Here is a 17,502-nt window from a genome sequence, read left to right as displayed (position 1 = left end):
TGAGCGTGGCCTCGCCGGGGTGGGCCTGGCCCCGCAGCAGCGCCGGGGCAGGGTGTGGGGGCCAGGGCTGGGGGCAGCGAGGAGGAGGAGGAGGAGGAGGCAGGATGGGGTGTGGGGGGGGTGCGAAGCGCCCGGACGCCTGGGCTCTGCCCGGCCTCGCCCCGCCGCCGGCGACCCCCCCACTTTATCACCAGCATCTGCCGGCCGCGGGCGCAGTGATGTCACCCCCGGTGGGCGCGGCCCGATGCGGCGCCCCGTGTCCCGGCTTGCCTCCCGCCGCGCCGCAGACACCTCCCGCGGGCGCCCGCGCCACGGCGTGCCGTGCCGTGAGGTGCCACAGTGTGCCACGCCATGCCACGCCACGCCATACGTGCCATAACGCGCCGTGCCATGTCCCACTGCGCCGTGCCGTGCTGTGCCGTGCTTTGGGGTCCGGGCTGTCCCTGCACAACTGGCACCCCAGGCCCCCGTCCCCACAGCTCCCCCAGTTCCCCCAGGGCCCCCCAGCCCCTGAGCTGAGTCCACAGGATCGGAGCTGATGTCGGGGGGGCTGGGGGGGTCCCCCTGCAGTGTGACTGTTTACGTGCGCACCCCCGCGTGCGGCTGCCTGCCTGCGTGTGTCCCTCCGCGCACACGCGTGTCGGGCGGGCGCGTGCCCACGTGCAAACAGGTGGGCGGGAGCGTGCACACGCGTGTGCGTCCCCACGCGTGCCCGGCCGGGCAGCGATTGCCTTAAAAGGCCTCTGCCGCCTGCTCCCGGCGGCGAGCGGCTCCTCTTCCCGTTGCCAAATTTGGCGCGAGCGGCGCGGGCCGGGGTTGTCGGGGGGGGGCGGCCCAGGGCGCCTCTACCCGAAATGACGTCAAAGCGGGGCGCTGGCAGCGGGGCGCCCGGTGTCACACATGTCACCGCAGGAACCGGAGCCACTTCCTCTCCCGGCCCCGGCTTCCTCCGGCGCTCAGCTGCCCCCGAGGGCTCAGGGTCCAGCGAAGCCCCCCCCAGCCCTACGGCCGGGCCTCCCCCCCCCCCGGGTGTTCCCCCATGGGAAGAGCCGCCAGCCCCAGCCAGACAATCCTGTCCTGTCCACGGGGTGCTGGGTCCCCCGGGGGGGGCTCTGGATTGTCCCCCCCCACAGTCCCTAGGGTGCGGGGACAGGGCTGGACGGGGCGCATGCACAGGGGACACGGGCAGCCACTGTTGCCCCCTCCCCAAATAACAGCCCCACAGCTCAGCCCCCCCCCCCATTCCCCCAGGGCCACACTGCCCCCCCCCCCCCCCCAGCATGTGCAGGGGAGCTGGGGGGTGCTGGCACCCACTGTGTCACCGTGATGGGTGCAGAAGCGCAGCACGGGGGGGTGCTCCAGCCCAGCGTCCCCCAGACATGGCACCACGCAGCCACCGACACCCCGAGCCCCGCTGGCCCCCCCATGGTTTTGTTCCCAGAGACCCCAGGGGCCTCCCCCCAACCCCTGGGAGCTGAAGGGGCCGGGGGGAAGTGGGCACCCGTGGGTGGGATGGCACCAACGCGTGTCCCCAGGGCCATCCCCCCCCCCCGTCACCTTCCCTGGGTGTGGGCGAACCAACCTGCAGCTGCAGGTGGGGAAACTGAGGCACAGCCATGCCAGGCCCCGGGGATGGAACCGGGGCATCGGGGGCGGCAGCGGGTTCGTGGCCACCAACCCCTCCGCCCCGGCCCGTGGCCGCCCCGCCGTGACGTAGGAGGGCTGAAGGGTGCCAGCACCCGCAGCCAGCCCGGCTGGTGGAACCGGCCCGGCTCCTCGGGGCAGCGGCTGAGCACGTCGGCACGGCCGGCACCGCGCTCACCCGGGTCGGGCCAGCACCGGCGGGGCCTGGAAACGCCGAACCCGGCACGTCCCTGCGGGCCAGGGTGGGGGTCCAGCGCGAGGGGACCCCCAGCTCCGTCACCTCCCCCCCTGCGCTTTCAGGTTTCTCTCCATCCCGCGGAGGCGGGTGCGCACACGCTTGTACATGTATGCACAGACCTGGGCACACACGTGTGCACCCGGGCATGGCTGCAGGCACGTGTGTGCGGCGCTGGGGGAGCGATGGAGGCAGCTGCGTGTGTGTGATCATGCGTGTGCAGTCACACGTGTGCAGGGGGGTGCACACACATGTGTAGTGCTGAACACAGGCCGGGCCATTGACGACTCTGAGGGAAGGGGGTGCCCCTTGTCCCACCCCCTCCCCCCTGACAGCAGAGGCAGGCACAGTTGCATCCAGACTGCCCAAATTTATTTCAAAAATAAAAAATAAAATATTAAAGACCGAAAGCCTCGCTCTCCCCCCCCACCCCCCCCTCCCCGAAACACACAAAAAAAAGACTTTTACAGACAAAAAACACATCACATGGGTTAAAGACTTTTACAGACAAAAAACACATCACATGGGTTCTCTATTTGCACAGATCTCCTGACGAAAAAAAAAAAAAAAATCAAAGTCGGACAAGAAAAAGGATTTCTACGGCCTATGCAAGACTATGTCAGTATTGGCTCAGTCGGGTAATTAATGTCTATAAATATTAGCCCCACGGCTTGCGGACAGCCATGACCGAGTACTGGGTTTATTTATTCATTATTTTTTTAATCTTTTTTTTTTTTTTTCCTCTTCTTCTTTTTTAAGTTAAAAAGAAAATCCAACGCACCAAGAGGTGGGCGGGAAAGAGTCCAGCGACTCGGAAGTTGGTCTCAGCCACGGAGGGAAGGCGCCATTTCTTTTCCCTCCAAAAACAAAATGAAAACCCACCCCAAAACAAAGCCCCTCCCCCCCCCCCCCAACCCTGGCTGCGCAGCGGGGCCGGTGGCACCCAGGCACACGCGTGTCCCCCCCAGCCGCCCGGGGGGGCCCAGCCCCGCAGCCGAGCAATGCTACATATAGAAGGGAAGGAAAACAAATGGCCCCCAAACCCGGGGGGCCCCAGCACCTCCGAAAGAGACTTCATCTCCTCCTGCTTGCACCGGGGAGGGGGGGGGGGACACCACACACACACGCCGGGGGGGTCGGAGCCCACCCCGCTGCACCCCTCTTCGCAGCAAAGCAGCAGCTCTGATATCCCCCAGGGCCCCCCCCCGGGTGCCGGGACACCCCCCGCTCCCGGCCAGGGAGGGGGCCAGCAGCTCCTGCCTGCTCCCCCATCTCCCCAAACCCAACCAAGCCGGGGGGGGCGGGAGGGGGGGAAGTGGGTGTGTGTGGGGGGGGTGTGAGGCTCCCCCGGTGCGGGCAGGGTCGGCCCCGCGGCGTCCGTCGCAGGAGATGGCGAATCTAGAGGAGATCTGGCCCACGCCAACAGCAACGGCACCGGGAGCGGGGGGACCCCCCTCCCCGGGGGCCGACACGGCTCTTATGCTACGACAAACTCCGATTTCATGTCCGCCTTGACCTCCGGCTTCCACACCGAGTCCTCGAAGTCGAGGTCCAGGCTGCCCTCGCTGGAGACGCTGCTGTTGCTGTTGGTGCGGGCGGCCTTGCGGCTGGGCAGCCAGGGGTAGGGCGCCCGCGCGTCCCGGCGCGCCTTCCTGCGCAGCCGCTTCTGCTGCATCAGCAGCTGCAGCCGCTCCACCTTGCAGCGCGTCGCCCGGTTCTCCGTCTGCCGCAAGCGGTCCCCTGCAACGGCAGAAGTGGGGAGGGGGGTCACGGAGGGGGGCGGGGGGCTGCCTGTAATCACCCGCGACCCCCCAACCCAGCACGGACGCACGGACACCCCCAAAAAGCCGCGTACCGCGGGGCGGCCGGTCCCTGCTGGGGAGAAGCCCCTTTTTGGGGGGCTGCCCCAAAGCGGGGGGGGCATTTCCCCAGCGAGGGAGGAGCGGCAGCAGCCCGGCTGCCCCCCCCGCCGCAGCACGGCAGCCGGCGCGGGGCCTGGCCCCGCTGCGGCGCGTGGGAGGACGAACAATTGAAGCTCCAGACGTGGGCTCCAGCGCTGGGGAAAGAGGAAAAAAGGGATCCCGCTCCAGAACAAACTTGGCCCAGAGAGCAGCTGCGGGGGGCTGGGAGCACCGAACCCCCACCCGCAGCAGCCGGGAGGGGGGGTCGGGCTGCGGCAGAGCCACGCCAAGGGGACGGAGCAACCCGGCTTCCCTCCGGCCTCAGCTTCCCCCACGCAGGGACACGGCGGGCACCGTCAGCACCAAACGGGCTCCGGCGGCCCCGCGTGAACCCCCCGAAATTCCAGCATCGCCCCCCGGCCCGTGGGCGGAACAGATGGCAGGAGCAGGGGGACAACCCCCCTGTGAACCCAAACAACCCCCCCCCGGGGCGGAGGAGGGGTCCTGGCACCAGGCAGAGCCACGCGGTGGCGGGGCTGGACGCCGGCGCGGGGCTGGGGGGGGTTTGGGGTGTCTCTCTCCCCCGTGCTGGGAATTCCACACAAAAATGAGCAAAGGGGCCAAGGGGGCCCGAGCGGGGTGAGCCCAGATGGGGCCTGGGGCGGGGGGGGGACAGGTTTCCCCCACCAACACACCCCGCGGAGAGGCGGGGGCGGCCCCGGGGGGGGGTTTGGCTGCGCTGGGGTCGTGGCCACGTCACCGAGGGCTGGGAGCCAGCACGGAGCCGCCCCGGGGGGGGCCCGGACGCCCCTCGGCCAGGAGAGAAGGAAGAGAAAACCCAGAGGGGAGGGCGAGTCCCCCCCGGCCAGCACCGGCGGTTTCACTTCTTTTCTCTAAGCAAATCTCAGGGGGGGGGGGGCCGGGGCGGGCGCCTTCGGGTGCCTTCCGGCCTCAGGGCGTGCAGGTGTGCACCCCAAACCGCCTGGGGGGGCCGCGGGAGCCGCCCGCCACGCCCTGGGGGGGCCCCCCCCAGCCAAACCCACCTTTGCCCCCAGGCCCGTGGTGGGTTTGCAAATGGGGAGGTGGGCGAGGAGCCAGAGTCTGGGTGTCCCCTGTCCCCCCCCAAAAAAAAACCTCCACCCCTGCAGCGGGGACAGGCCCGGAGCTCCCGGGGGAGCGGGGACAGAGACGGGGACACGGCAGCCACCTGCCCCTCCCCGTGCGCTGCCAGCACCCCCCCGCACCCCCCAGTTTTGTCTCTGCAGGGGAGACAGAGACAACCTTCCCCCTGCAGAGACCCTGCCCTGAGTGACACCTGTCAATCACTCAGCCAGGGGGAGGATGGGGGGGCCCCAGCCCCACCCTGCCTGCCAGCCCCCTGCCTGCTCCCTCCGCTGCAGGCAGGAGCGGGCAGAGCCCTGGGGTGCTTCGCTGCGCGAGCAGCCAGTCGTTACAGGGGAAAAAAATTATATATAAAACCCAAAGGCCTGAAGCGAACTCCAGCATCGGGCGTCATGGGGAGGACCCCTGTGCAAAAACAGGGGGTGGGGGGGTCAGCTCTGGCCTGGGGGGGCTGCAGGGGCTCCCCAGCCCCTCTCTGCCCACCTCAGCCACGAACACCCACAGACCCAGGACACGGGAGGTGCCGAACCCAGAGCCCGGGCGCTGGGCAGCGTGTGGGCAGCGCGGCCGGCCGAGGCGACCCCGGGGGCCAGCAGTAGCCCCCCCACCCCACCCCGTGAAGGCAGCCGGGCTTACCGCTGGGCTTGCACATCCGGGATCTGGCTTTGGCACTGGACGACGGGGTGCAGGGGCGGGGAGGCCGCGGCCGCCGGCAGCGGCTCTGAGGTAGTTTTTGGTGGCGAGGTCCGGGGAGGCAGGAGGCGAGGAGGAGGAGGAGGAGGAAGAGGAGGAGGAGAACTGCGTCTGGCAGCGGAGCTGCGTCAGGGACTGGGGCATGCCCTGGTAGTGTCGCGTGGCGCTGAGGAGGTCGTTCAGGATCTGCAGGATGGTGCCGATGTCCCGCCGCGGCCGCCCGCTGCTGTCCTGGCAGTTGGGGTGCAAAGTGCCTGCAGGGCCGGGGTTGGGGGGGGAGAGGTGGGTGTGAGATGAGCAGCTCCCCCCCAAGACCCACATCCCCCCCTCCCGCCGCCTCCATCCCCTCCGCCGCAGCCGTTGGGGGGTCGGGGGGGCTCAGCGCCACGTACCGGAGAAGGTCCCTGAGAAGACCCCCGGCGCGTGGTTGACGAAGCTCTCGATGACCGCGCCGGGTTTGCGGGACCGGGCCGTGGGGGCAGGGCTGCTCCCCGGGGGGGTGCTGCCGCGGGCGCCGCAGTCCACCTGCGCGGGACAGAGACACGTCAGGGTTGTGCTGGGGCATCGGGGGGGGCACACAGCCCCGCTCCGGCCCCTCCTGCCCCCCCTGCCCCCCCCACAAACAGCCAGGTCATGCCAGGAGGACCCCCGTGGCAGCCCCAGGCAGGGAGCGGGGTCCAGCAGGCACCAGCAGCCCCAGTTTTACTGGGACAGGAGGAACTGGCTCTCCCACCCCTCTGTGCGCTGGGGGTCTGGGCAGTCACCCCCCAACCCCCCCACCAAGCCGGGGGAGCCAGCGAGCGCAGCTCCTGAAGATGGACAGAACAAAGTCCTGGCTTCCACCCTGTCCCTGAGCCCCTCCCGGGACAACAGGGGGGGACGTTCTGCAAACTGGGCAGGGGAACCCCCTTGTCCCGTGCGTGGGGAAACTGAGGCAGGGCAGAGCATCGCCAGGGCAGGGCACTGCACAGCCTCACCCCCCCCCCCCCCCCCCCAAAAGGCACCGGGAGCCCCCAGTCCCCGCTCACCTCCGAGCAGGAGGAGACGACGCTGCTGTTCACCGTCTGCGCGCTGGCCCCGTGCGACCGGAACATGCCGGCGGTGACGGGAGCGGGGTGGGGGGCGTTACAGTACATGGGGGGGGCCGGCGCGGCGGGCGCGGGGCTGGGGGCCGGGCTCTGCTGGCCAGGCGGGCACCACGGGGATGCGGGCGAAGCCGGAGCCGGCGCCGCCGTGCAGCGTGCGGCAGTGGGGGCTGGCGGCGGCCCCCGCCTCGCCGCGGCTGGCGATGAGGTGCCGGTGCTGGAGCTGCCCGCTGCTCTGCTGCGCCGCCAGCTGCAGCTGCACGAACATCATGTGGTCGCCCACGCGCAGCGCCAGGGTCAGCGGCGACCGGCCCGACAAGAAGTCGTTGACCTGAGGAGAGAAGGAGCTGGGGGTCAGTCCTGGCACGCAAAGAGACTCCCCCCCCCGCCCCCGGTGCCGAGCAAGGGGATGGGCTCCTGTCCCACGCGATCGGGTCATTCGGGCAGCGAAGGGGTGACCCCCCCACCCCCCGTCCCCACCAGCCCTTTCCCGGGGCCGCGGCAGTGCCAGCCCGGCGAGCCCGGCCATCGTCCCCGCGCGACCCCAGCGCGGTGCCAGCTCCACCAGCTGACGGCGCCGAGGGGGGGGGATTGTTCTCTCCCCGCCCTGTATCTCCCAGCACAAAACCGCCGGGCTGGGCCCCCCCACCCCCCCGCCGCAGCCCGGCAGGCAGGGCCAGGCAGGGGCTGCAGCCAGGGCTGCCACGCTGCTGCCAACCCACCCCCGGGGCCAGCAGCACTCCTCCGGCCAGCCCAGGGAGCAGTTGGGGGGGGGCTGCCCCCCCCCAGCACAGGGAGCGAGCATCCTTGCTGGGCGGGGGGCTGGGGAGGGGGCAGGTGAGGACATGCCGGGTCCCTGCCATGCCTGCTGCCGTGACTTGGGGCTATCAGGCAGGAAAGGCAGGGGAGGGCAGCCCACATCACCCCCCCCACACTCCAAACACAGCCCGAGGGGGGGGCAGGCCCGGTGGAGCGGCTGCGCAGGCAGGATTTGCCCCTGCCCGCCCCGGAGGCTCCGGCACAGGCAGGTGATGGAGCAGCTGCAGCGCAGAGACAAGAGCTGGGGCCTGACCCTGCCCTGGTCCTGGCTGGGGAAGAAAGGGGGGGGGCCCCCAATCCCCAACACCTGCTCCCCCCCCCACCCCAGCACATCACTCAGCACCCCCGGATGCATCAATCACTCGACATCTGTGCTGGGGAATGGGGGAGCCCCCCCAGCTCCGCTCAGCATCCCCCCACATTCCACATCCATCCCCCCCTCCACGCCTTTGCGTGTGCTGCGGGGGGGGCGCGGTTTGTGCCTCTCACCCCCCCCCCCCCAGCCCGGCTGGAGGGCGCAGGCTCACGGCAGGCAGGGCTGTGGGCAGGACACCGGGTCACAGCTAATGGGGATGACGCCACCACCGCCGCCCCCCCCCCCCCTCCAGCCACGCTATTCTGGGGCGCAGCGGGGCCCGGCTTCCCCAGCTCATCACGTGCAGCGCCGTGCACGGCTCCCGCAGACGTCACCCACCCACACCCCCCCGGCACCTTCGGGGTGCAGCCGGCACCCGCGGCAGGACCAGGTAAGGGGTCCTGCAGAGCTGCGCTCCCCCCCCCCCCTTCACCCCCCTGACCTCCCGCAGCCGAGGGCCGGCACCTCTGCAGAGCACGGCCCCCCCTTCGCGCCCCCCCCCCGCTCCCCCGCGCCCCGTTCCAGCGGAGGCCGGTTCTGAGAAGCCGTGGGAAAAGCAGCTTTAAAAATACCAGCAGCAAAGCCCCGAGCGTGTCAGGCGGAGGCTGCAGAGGAAGGGGTGGGCGTGAAGGAGACACTGCGGCTCTGGCCACGGAGGTTACGGGGCGAGGGGGTGGGAGCGGACAGCGGGCGGGCGCTCGGGCGGGCGCACACGCGTGTGCGTGAACACGGCACCTGGGAAAGCGTCACCACGGCCCCCCCGCCTGCCCCACGGCCCCCCCGCCTGCCCCCCGGCCCCGGCTCTGCCTCAGTTTCCCTGCCCACCGCAGCCAGGGACAGACGCGGCCCCCCCCTCCGCGACAGCCCCTTCGGCATCACGACTGCAGCACAGAGCCCCCGCGGGCAGCACGGCCCGGGCAGGCAGCAGCAGGCAGCAGCAGGCAGCAGCAGGCAGCAGCAGGCAGCAGCTGCCCACGGAGCCAGCGTCGGTGGGATGTTCCCCACAGGGCAAACACAGACACCCCCCCCCCCCCCCCCCCCAGCCAGGTCAACACGCCACTCTCCCAGCCGGGGAAGGGGACCAGACCCCCCCACCTCACACCGAGCAGAGCCCAGCCCTGTGCCCAGGATGGGGGGGCAGCTCCAATCCCTCTCCCCACCGAGACCCTCAGTGGGCAGCAGGGTCTTCCCGCAGCCCCCCCCGGTCCCATCCTGCACACAGCGGGGGGGGGGGGGGGGGGGAGCAGCCAGGGAGGGGCACCCACCCTCCGCCAAGGCTGGCACCCCGGCTGCCCTCGCTCAGGGGAGCCCCGTGCGCCTCCCCGGGGCCTCCTGACGTCAGCAGCACCCGAGGCCGCCTCCCCTCCATGTGACTCACACCTGCCTGCGCCCTGCCTGCGCCCTGCCTGACCCCTCGCCAGCGTCGGGAGAAACCAGAGCACCCCAAACCCACGCTGCCGGGCGCTTCCCAGCGCACTCCAAATAACACCCCCCCCACACTCCCCAGGCGCGGGGGTCCCAGGGCCTCCCGCGCACCCACCCTGGGCTAGCCAGGGGCTCGGCCGCGGCGCTGAGCCAACTGGGTCCCGGTGGTGGCCCAGGCCCGGCGGGACCGCAGCTCCGGGGCTCCCAGCACCCGCCCCCACGCCGCTGCCAACCCCCCTCCCGGCGAAACCAGGCCGCTCCAATGCAAACACGTCCCACCCAGCCGCCTGCTCGGCCGCCCACGGCCCCGTCCCTCCCAGCCTGGGGGGGCCTGACGGCCCCACCGAGGGCTCTGGGACCACTGGGCCCCCCCAAAGCCCCCCCCCCCCCCCCCCCGTGCTCAGGGGTCCCCCTGGGCCCCTGCCAAGCCCTGCCTGGGGACCCGGCTGTGCCGTGCCGGGCTCTGGGCCCACAGGGACGGGGCAAGTGTCTCCCGGCTGCTTCTCAGAAACGCGGATGACTCAGAGAACGCCGCATTCCCGCCTTGCTCCAACGCCTGGCCCCGCGTCACCCCGGCCCCCAGCCCCAGACACCCCCGGACCCCCCCCCGGCGGTTGGTGGAGAGCAGGAGCTGCCTCCAGCCAGGCCCTGCCCTGAGCGGGGAGGGCAGCAGCCCCCCCAAAACGCAGGCAAGCTGTCCTGCTTCGGTTCCTGGCAGATCCGGAGGGGAAAGGCAGGGCCAGATTGAGGATGGGGGGGTGAGGGGGGAGCAGGAAATGCCCCCCCAGCCCCTGCAGCCTCTCCAGCCGGGCGCAGTTGCAGCCAACAGCCGGGTCCCACCACAGCCCGGGGGGTTTTCCCGTGCCAAGGAGGGCAGAGGGCCAGAGCCCCCCCAGCCGCAGCCCCCCGCCCCAGTAGGGCCGAGCTGGGCAGGATGTGTCCCCGTGTGTCCCCCCCCTCCACCCCACAATCGGGCGGAGGGACCGGGGGAAGGAAGAGCCGAGGCTGCGGGATCAGCCGCCAGCTGCCCGCCCGGGGCCGGGGGCTCCCTGGAAAGCGGGGGCACCGCCGAGCCCCCCCCCCGGCAGAAGGAAGCGCAGCGAAGCCCTTCCAGGAAGACCCCGGGGCGCAGCGTCACCTCCGGCCCCGCAGCCACTTCCCCAAAGGCACCTGGGTGGGGAGGGGGTGGCAGCGCCCCGGCCCCCCCCTCGCCACCCCCAGAGGAAGTCGGCGCAGCTCTGCCTGCGCTGCCGGAGGATGCGTGACGCAGGCAGAGCCGAGCAAAGCATGAATGAGAGGAGTGGTTTCCTGCCCCCCCCGCCCTCCACCCCCCAGGTGCTGGCGGTTCCTCCTGCGCAGCCCCGGCTTCCTGAATCACCGACCCGGGAGGAACCTGCCGTGGGCAGGAGCCGCTGCCCGCAGGCAGCACCGCGGCACGCCCGTGCTGCCAGACCCCGGCCCGCCCGGCACAGCCTCGAGGGGAAAACCGGGGCCACCAAACCGTGGCCACCCCCAAAAATGCCTCCGGAGGGACCACGGCCACCTGCCCCACGGGAGCTGTGCGGGGCACTGTGGGGCCAGGAGCAGCTGCCACCACAAATGCGGGGGGACCCCAAGTCCCCCCTGCTCTGGGCAGCTCCCTGGCCCTGCTGCTCCCCAGGACACCCCACCTCGCTGCCCACCCCGGCAGGAGCTGCACAGCCTGAGCGATGGGGCCGGGATGTGCCCCGGGACCCCCGGGGTGGGCTGCCAGAACCAGCCCCCTCCCACAGCTCTGCACCCCCGCCGGGACAGGCAGCACCCTGCGCCGCACCGGGCTGCCCGGGCACCCTGGCAAGGGAGGGCAGAGGCGGGCACCAGCCTCTGGCACAGGACTCCAGCTCCAAGCTCACCCCCGTGGCCCACACAGGGTTAAACCAGCTGCCGAAAGTCAAGGTCACCCCGGGCAGCCAAGGGCACAGTGGGTCAGCGAAGGTTCCCCCGCACAGGGCAGCCACGTCCCCACCGCGGGCACAGCCGTGCCCCCGCCAACCCCCCTGTCTGGCCCCGGCACAGCGCGGGGCTCAGCCCCCTCCTCCAAAGGCAGCGAGGCAGGTTAAAAAGAGGAAAAAAAAAAAGTGGAAAAAAAACCCTTTAAAAAAAATAAGCTGCAGCATTGGCCGGAAAGGAAGGAAAGAGTTTAACAGCAATAATAAAGAGACTGAAAACAAAGAAGCCAGGGCCTGCGCGGCTGGGGGTAAATTCCACCTTCGCGGCAGGCAGCCGGCGGCTGCGCGCGCACCCAGCCCTGGGAACGCGGGCGGAGGGACCCCCCCACGACACCTCCCGCGCTGGAGGCCGCCCCGCCAGCCGCCAAGAAACTTCGCAGTTATTCTAAACACGGCCCCCGCCAGCACCGCCGCCCCCCCCGCACCCCCTCCTCGGCACCCGGGCGCCCCAGCCCAAGGCCACCGAGCAGGCGCACGGAGGTTGCCAGAATAGCCCAGCACGGCCAATTCCCCCCCCAACACCCCCCTCCCAAGGACGGCTCCAAGGAGAGGGGGAGGAGAAGCCGGGCTCTGCAGCCCCACGAGCTCCCAGCATGGCCCAGTGGCCCCATGAGCCCCCCGGCACATCCCAGTGGCCCCCCTCCACGGGGGGCAGGCAGGCAGCTCTGCCTGTGCAGTGCAGGGTGGGTGGCTGCAGGGGGGGGGGGGGGCTGTGGCCTCGCACCCCCCAGGCAGGGCCCTGGGCCGCCTGGCTCTGCCGCCGACCTGCTGCGTGACCTTGACTGAGTCACTTCACCTCCCAGCGCCTCTGCCCTCGCCGCTGCCGGCGTGTTTGGGCTGCGAGCGGCAGCGTGGGACCTCCCCGCGCCCGGCGCTGTGCAGGATGACGGTGCCCGCCCCGGGCACCACCCTCAGCGCTCCCAACCCCTGCTGAAGGTGAAACCTAAACGGGGCACTAAAGACCAAAACCTTTCGGGAGGGGGAGCGAGGTCAGGTCACAGCAGTGTTGTCATCCCCCCCCCACCGCCCCGCGAAGCCGCCTTTGTCTCAGGGGGGTGCATCGAGCCTCTCACCTGAGTTTCAGTTAAGCTTTCCAGCGCTTGCATCACCGACTGTTCTGGCCTGGACGCCTGGGACTGGAAAAAAAAAAAAGGAAAAAAAAAGGAGGAGGGGGGGATTAACATTACAAATGCAGAGAAGGAGGGGGCGTCTGTGCGGCAGGAGGGGAGGGATGACATGTCACTTCCACTATTTCTACACAAGCCCTGAGAAAAGCAGCGAAATATTAAACCTGCTGCCGTGCCCAGCCCGGCGTGGCCTCCTGGGCCAGGGCTGGGGCGGCCGCGGGGTGGCCAACGCATCCTCGCCGGGGGCTTTAATAATAGATGGGCACGAGTGGGAGGGAGGAGGGGGGGGGGGAGCCGCAGGGACACGCTGCTCACCATCAAGCCGGCCTCCACGGTGGGCACCAGCGTCAGTTTGCTGCCTTCCGCGACCCCCAGGTCCTGCAGCTTTCCAGAGCTGAGCCGGCTGGGGGGGAGAGGGGGGAGATGTCAGAGGCGAGGTCAGCGCAGCCCCAGCTACGTGCACTGATGTGGGGGGGGGATAAATTGGGGGGGACACACACCAGCTGCAAGCCTGGCTGCTCCCCGAGGACTGAGCCCCCTCAAGCACCCCCACCCCAAGTGTTTCCAACACCTGAGAGGCAGGAGGGGGCCCAGCACCCTGCGGCCTCTTCCCCGTCAGCCCCCTGCACCCCGGGGGGGGGCCCGGGGTACCCCGGCTCCGTGCAGCGTGCATGGGGCGTGCGGGGCAGGGCCAAGGGGTGCTGCAGCCATTGGCCGAGCTGGGGCAAGGAGCCGGTCAGGGGCTGGGGGGGGCCCACGGGGCTTCGTGGCACAGGAAACCTGCCCACGGGGGTGGGAGAGGAGCTGGGACCAGCGTGGGGTGGGGGAGGCGGCGCGGGGGGACGTGCCCCCCCCAGCCCCGGAGGTGCCGGCAGATGGACGTGCCCCCCCCCCCCCCCCCTTCCCGTCCCCGATCCGGGCGGGACTCCCCAAGTTACTCCAGGCCGGGGCTGAGCACAGCGCGGGGGGGGGGGAGCCTGGCCCCCCTCGGTCCCCGCACCCCTTGGGGGGGGCCGCGCAGCCCCCTCGCCCCGGCCCTTTGGCAGACAAAGGACCGACCCCCCCCCCCGCCCCCCCCTTCTCTCCTCGCAGCCGCCCCCGGCCCTCCCAGCGCTGGGGGCTCGGTGAAGGGGGGGGGGGGGGGCCGGGCCGCGCCGCCGCCGAAGTTGAGCCCAGAACAAAGGGCAGGGCCCCCGCGGGGCACGGCCGGGCCCGCCGCCCACAAAGGAGCCCCGGCGAGGGGGGGGCGGCGGCCGCGCTCCGGTCCCCGGCACGGCCCGGAGCCCCCCCCCCCTCCCTCCCTGCGCCCCGGCCCCCGTCTCGCCCCCGCCCGCGGCCCCCCGGGCTGCTGCTCCCCCCCCCCTTCCCCGACCCGCGGAGGAATGGGGCCAGGCAGGGGGGGAAGGGGGGCGGGAGCCTTTGTGCGGTGCCGAGCCCGGTGCGAGGGGCCGCCCCCGCGCCCAGCCCCGCTGCCGGGGCGGGGGATGGAGACCCCGGCGGGCCCCCCCCGGGCCGAGCCGAGCCGAGCCCTGCCTACCTCTCTTTGTGCAGCAGCGCCAGCCGCTCCTTGGGCACCTTGAGGCGCTGGGACAGGCGCCGCTTCAGCCCCTCCACCGTCTCCTCGGCGGGCACCGAGAGCTCATAGCGGGTCCCGGTGGTGGTGTGGATGTAGAGGTTCATGGGGGGCTCGTTCGGGACCACCTCGCAGGCGGGAGCCCCGCGGCTGCAGCTCCTGGCGCCGGGCTGCGGGTCCATCCGCCGAGCTGCGGGGAGGGGGGGGGGGAAACGGCGGTCGGTGCCGGGGGGGCGAGGCGGGAGCGGCGGAGGAGGGGGGGGGGGGGAGCGGACAAAGGAGGGAGCGGGGCCCGCTCCGCCGCTCGCCCCGGCGGTAGCCACGGGAACTCCGGCTCCGCTTCGAGTCCTCCCGTGCGGGGGCCGGGGAAAAGAGGGAGGGAGGGAGGGCGGGGAGGGGGTGATCCCCGCGGCCGGGCTGGCACCGGCCGGGCCCTCCGCGGCCCAGGCGAAATAAATAAAATGTTAAAAAAAAAATAGCAAAAAAAAAAATTAATCTCCCGTTTTTCTCCCGCTGCTGGCGGGGCGAGGGGAGGCGGCGCTGGCTGCCTACGGGAGGGGGGGGCGGTGGAAGCGGCGCTGCCCGCCCTGCCTGCCGCCTGCCCGCTGCCCTGCCTGCTGCCCGCTCGCTGCCTGCCCTGCCCGCTGCCCGCTCCCTGCCCGCTCCCTGCCTGCTCGCTGCCCGCCCGCCGCCTCCTTTCTTTCTCCCTCCGCCGCTCGCTCCCTCCGTGCGGGGTTCCTGGGGGCGGGGTGCGGGCCCGGAGGCCACGGCGAGGGGCGGGGAGGCCGCTCGCTCCCCCCTCTCCCCCCTCTCCTCTCTTTGGGGCCGGACCCGCCGAACCGGCCGCCGCCGCGCGCTGCCGTGGGAGCGGGGGGGGGCGGGGGGGAAGTTACAATGTAGCAACGTCCCGCGGGCGGGGCCTCGCCCTCATTCACTCGGGCTCCTCCGGCGGCCGCAGCCAATGGGAAAGCGCCGAACGCCCCGACATCCGCGGTGTCAGCCAATAGGAGAGGGGCAGCGGCTCCCCACGTGGCTCGGGGTGGGCGGGGCGGCCCGGCCGGATTCCTCCCGCCCACGCGGCCGCGCGGCCCCGCCCCCCCCACCGCCCCCCCCCGGGGCCATTCACAACCCCGGGCCGCAACAAAGGGGCCCCGGGGCAGCGGCGGGGGGCTCCGGCCCGGCCGGGGGGGGGGGGCGGCAGCGCCCGGCAGCCCCCAACGACCGGCGGGGTGCGGGGCTGCCCCTACCCGGGGACCCGCCGGGGCTGGGGGTGCAGGGCCCGGAGGGGTGAAGGCGGGACACGGGCAGGCGGCGGCGGGAGGGGGTGCGGTGAGCGGCCCCCGCACCGGAGGAGGCCGCGGAGGGGAGGGGACCGCCCGCCGGAGGCGAGTGACGCGGGGACACCGAGGCGGAAAGGGCGGGGGGGGCACACGGACACGCAGAGTCACCCGCAGCCGGGCACACCCGCCCGGTCACACGCACCCGCCCGGTCACACGCACCCGCCCGGTCACCCTCCCGGTGACGCCGTTACAGCTACGGGGAACTGCCCGGACGCGGGGCTGAGCTCCCCCACACCACCCCCACATCCCCCCCCCCCTTCCTCCGCTAAATCCCGCGGCGGGGACCCAGCCCGGGGGGGTGGAACGGACACCCCGGGGCCCGGCCCGGCCCGGCCCCCTCTACCGGGGGGGCCCCGGGGGGGGGGGGGGGGCTATGAGTCAGCAAAGCGCGGGCGCCCTCTGCCGGCCCCGCCGCTCCTCCTGCGCCCGGGGGGGGCCCCGCGGGGGGGGTCCTGGGAGCCCTCGCCGAGACACCGGGGAGCCCGGCCGCGGTGAGCCCCGGGGGCCGCTGCCCGCCCGCCGACACGGAGCGAAACACCCCGGGCAGCCCCCCACGACGGCACCCCGGGGGTGGGGGGGGGCGCGAGGGGCCGCTCCCCGGAACGCGATGGGGGGGCTGAGCGGGACGCCCCCCCCCCCGGGGGAGGCCGCGCTTGGGGTCCCCGGAGCGAGGGGAGCCCGTGCCCCGAGGGCCGCAAAGCCCCGAGTGACCGGGGAAACGGCGAGTCCCGACGGGAGCGGGTGGGCTCTGCCCCGAGGAGTGGGGCCCCCCCGGGAAAAGCGAGCGAGCGCGTCCCGGTCCGCGGACCCCCCCCTTCTCCCCCAAAAGTCCGGCCCGCGCCCCCCCAGCCCGGCCCAGCCCCACTCACCGAGCGCGGCCCCGCGGGTCCCCGGCGCGGCCGGGGCTGAGCTGCCTCCGGAGGGAGGAAAAGGCCCCAGAAAGTTCCCGGGGAGGGGGGGGTCGCGGTGCGGTGCCCCCTCCCGAGCGCTGGAGCCGGCCCGAGCGCAGCCCTGACGCGGAGCTGCCGGGGAGGTGCCCCAAGTTTTATCCCGCACCGCCCGGGGTGGAGCCTGGCGGGGGCAGGGACCGGCCTGGCCCCGGCCCCGGCCCCGGTCCCGGCCCCTGCACCGGCCCCGGCGGAACCCGCAGGTGACGCGGCCGCACTTGCTCCCGGGGGGGTCCCGGCCGTTGCTCCCCCCGCCCCGGTCCCTGCCCTGGGGGTCTCAGCCCCCTGCGCCTCGTCCCGGGTCCTGCTCCCGGGGTCCCGGTCTCGGCCCCGCTCCGGGGGGGTCTCGGCCTCCCCCGGGGTCCCGGTTCTGCCCCTCCGGGGGTCCCGGTGCCAGCGCTGCCCCCGGGGGTCTGCGGGCAGGGCGGGGGGGGACCCGCCCCCGCGGCCTTGGGGAGGGGACAGTCCGGTGCCCCGTCACCGGGGTCTGTCAGTCCGTGCGCGGGGAACCGAGGGGCTGAGCTCTCCCGGGGAGCTCCCGGTGGAGACTCTCTGATGTCTAATAGCGAGGTTGGGCCGTCCCTCCCCCCGGGAGCCCTCTGCCCACCCACCTCCTCCACAGCCGGGACAAAGACTCAGCCCCACGGCGGTTTTGGAGCGGGCTGGCGGGCCGGTGGTGCTGGGGGTGATGCCCCCCCGGTGCTCTGGAGCGGAAGCCGCAGCCCGGTTTCCCCCCGGGATTCTGCAGGGGGGGTGCGGGGAGCTGCTGCCTGACCTCGGGCTGACTCCGGCGGGTCTCTCCCCCGCAGACAATGCCCTGGCACAGCGAGACACAAAGCCGCTGGAGGGGGGGTCTGCAGCGAGGAGGGGGCCGCTCATCCCCACCCCACGGGGCAGCAGCGAAGGGGGCCTGGGGGGAGCCGGGGGGGGGCTCTCTGTACCCCCAAAACGCCAGAAGTGTTTCCCTCCCGAACGGTCTCCCTGGGGGTGGGCGCGGAGCTGCGCCGGGGTGGGAGCGAGGCCCCTCCATGCGTGAGGAGCAGAGCTGGGGGGGGGAGCCTTTGTGGCACAGCCTGCGGCCCCCCACCCGCCCCGGCCCCCTCCGGGCTCTCAGGGGGGAGATGAGCTCAGGCGGCTCCAGCTCCAGCTCCCGCCATTGTTGTCCCTGGGAGAGGGGCCGGGGCAGGGACGCGCCATTGTTCTCCCCGGGAGCTGCGGAGCCCCCGGGCCTGCGAAGCCGCCCCTCG

General features: G+C 72.4%; 1 protein-coding gene across 1 annotated transcript; it reads right to left on the bottom strand.

The window, feature by feature from the left end:
- Window positions 1-2,393: 2,393 nt before the first annotated feature.
- Window positions 2,394-17,085, bottom strand: MIDN (midnolin). The gene is given in 11 exon segments (XM_074808539.1): window positions 2,394-3,619; window positions 5,539-5,557; window positions 5,559-5,636; window positions 5,638-5,849; window positions 5,988-6,120; window positions 6,624-6,779; window positions 6,781-7,011; window positions 12,341-12,403; window positions 12,710-12,797; window positions 13,932-14,157; window positions 16,178-17,085. Coding segments are annotated over 10 exon segments (1,461 nt in total). The 5' UTR covers window positions 14,150-14,157; window positions 16,178-17,085; the 3' UTR covers window positions 2,394-3,356.
- Between the last annotated feature and the right edge of the window lie 417 nt (window positions 17,086-17,502).

The sequence above is a fragment of the Strix aluco genome, chromosome 29 (assembly GCF_031877795.1).
Source record: "Strix aluco isolate bStrAlu1 chromosome 29, bStrAlu1.hap1, whole genome shotgun sequence".
Classification (NCBI taxonomy): domain Eukaryota; kingdom Metazoa; phylum Chordata; class Aves; order Strigiformes; family Strigidae; genus Strix; species Strix aluco.
Note: the sequence above shows the minus strand (reverse complement) of the source record. Positions and strands in the feature narration are given on the sequence as shown.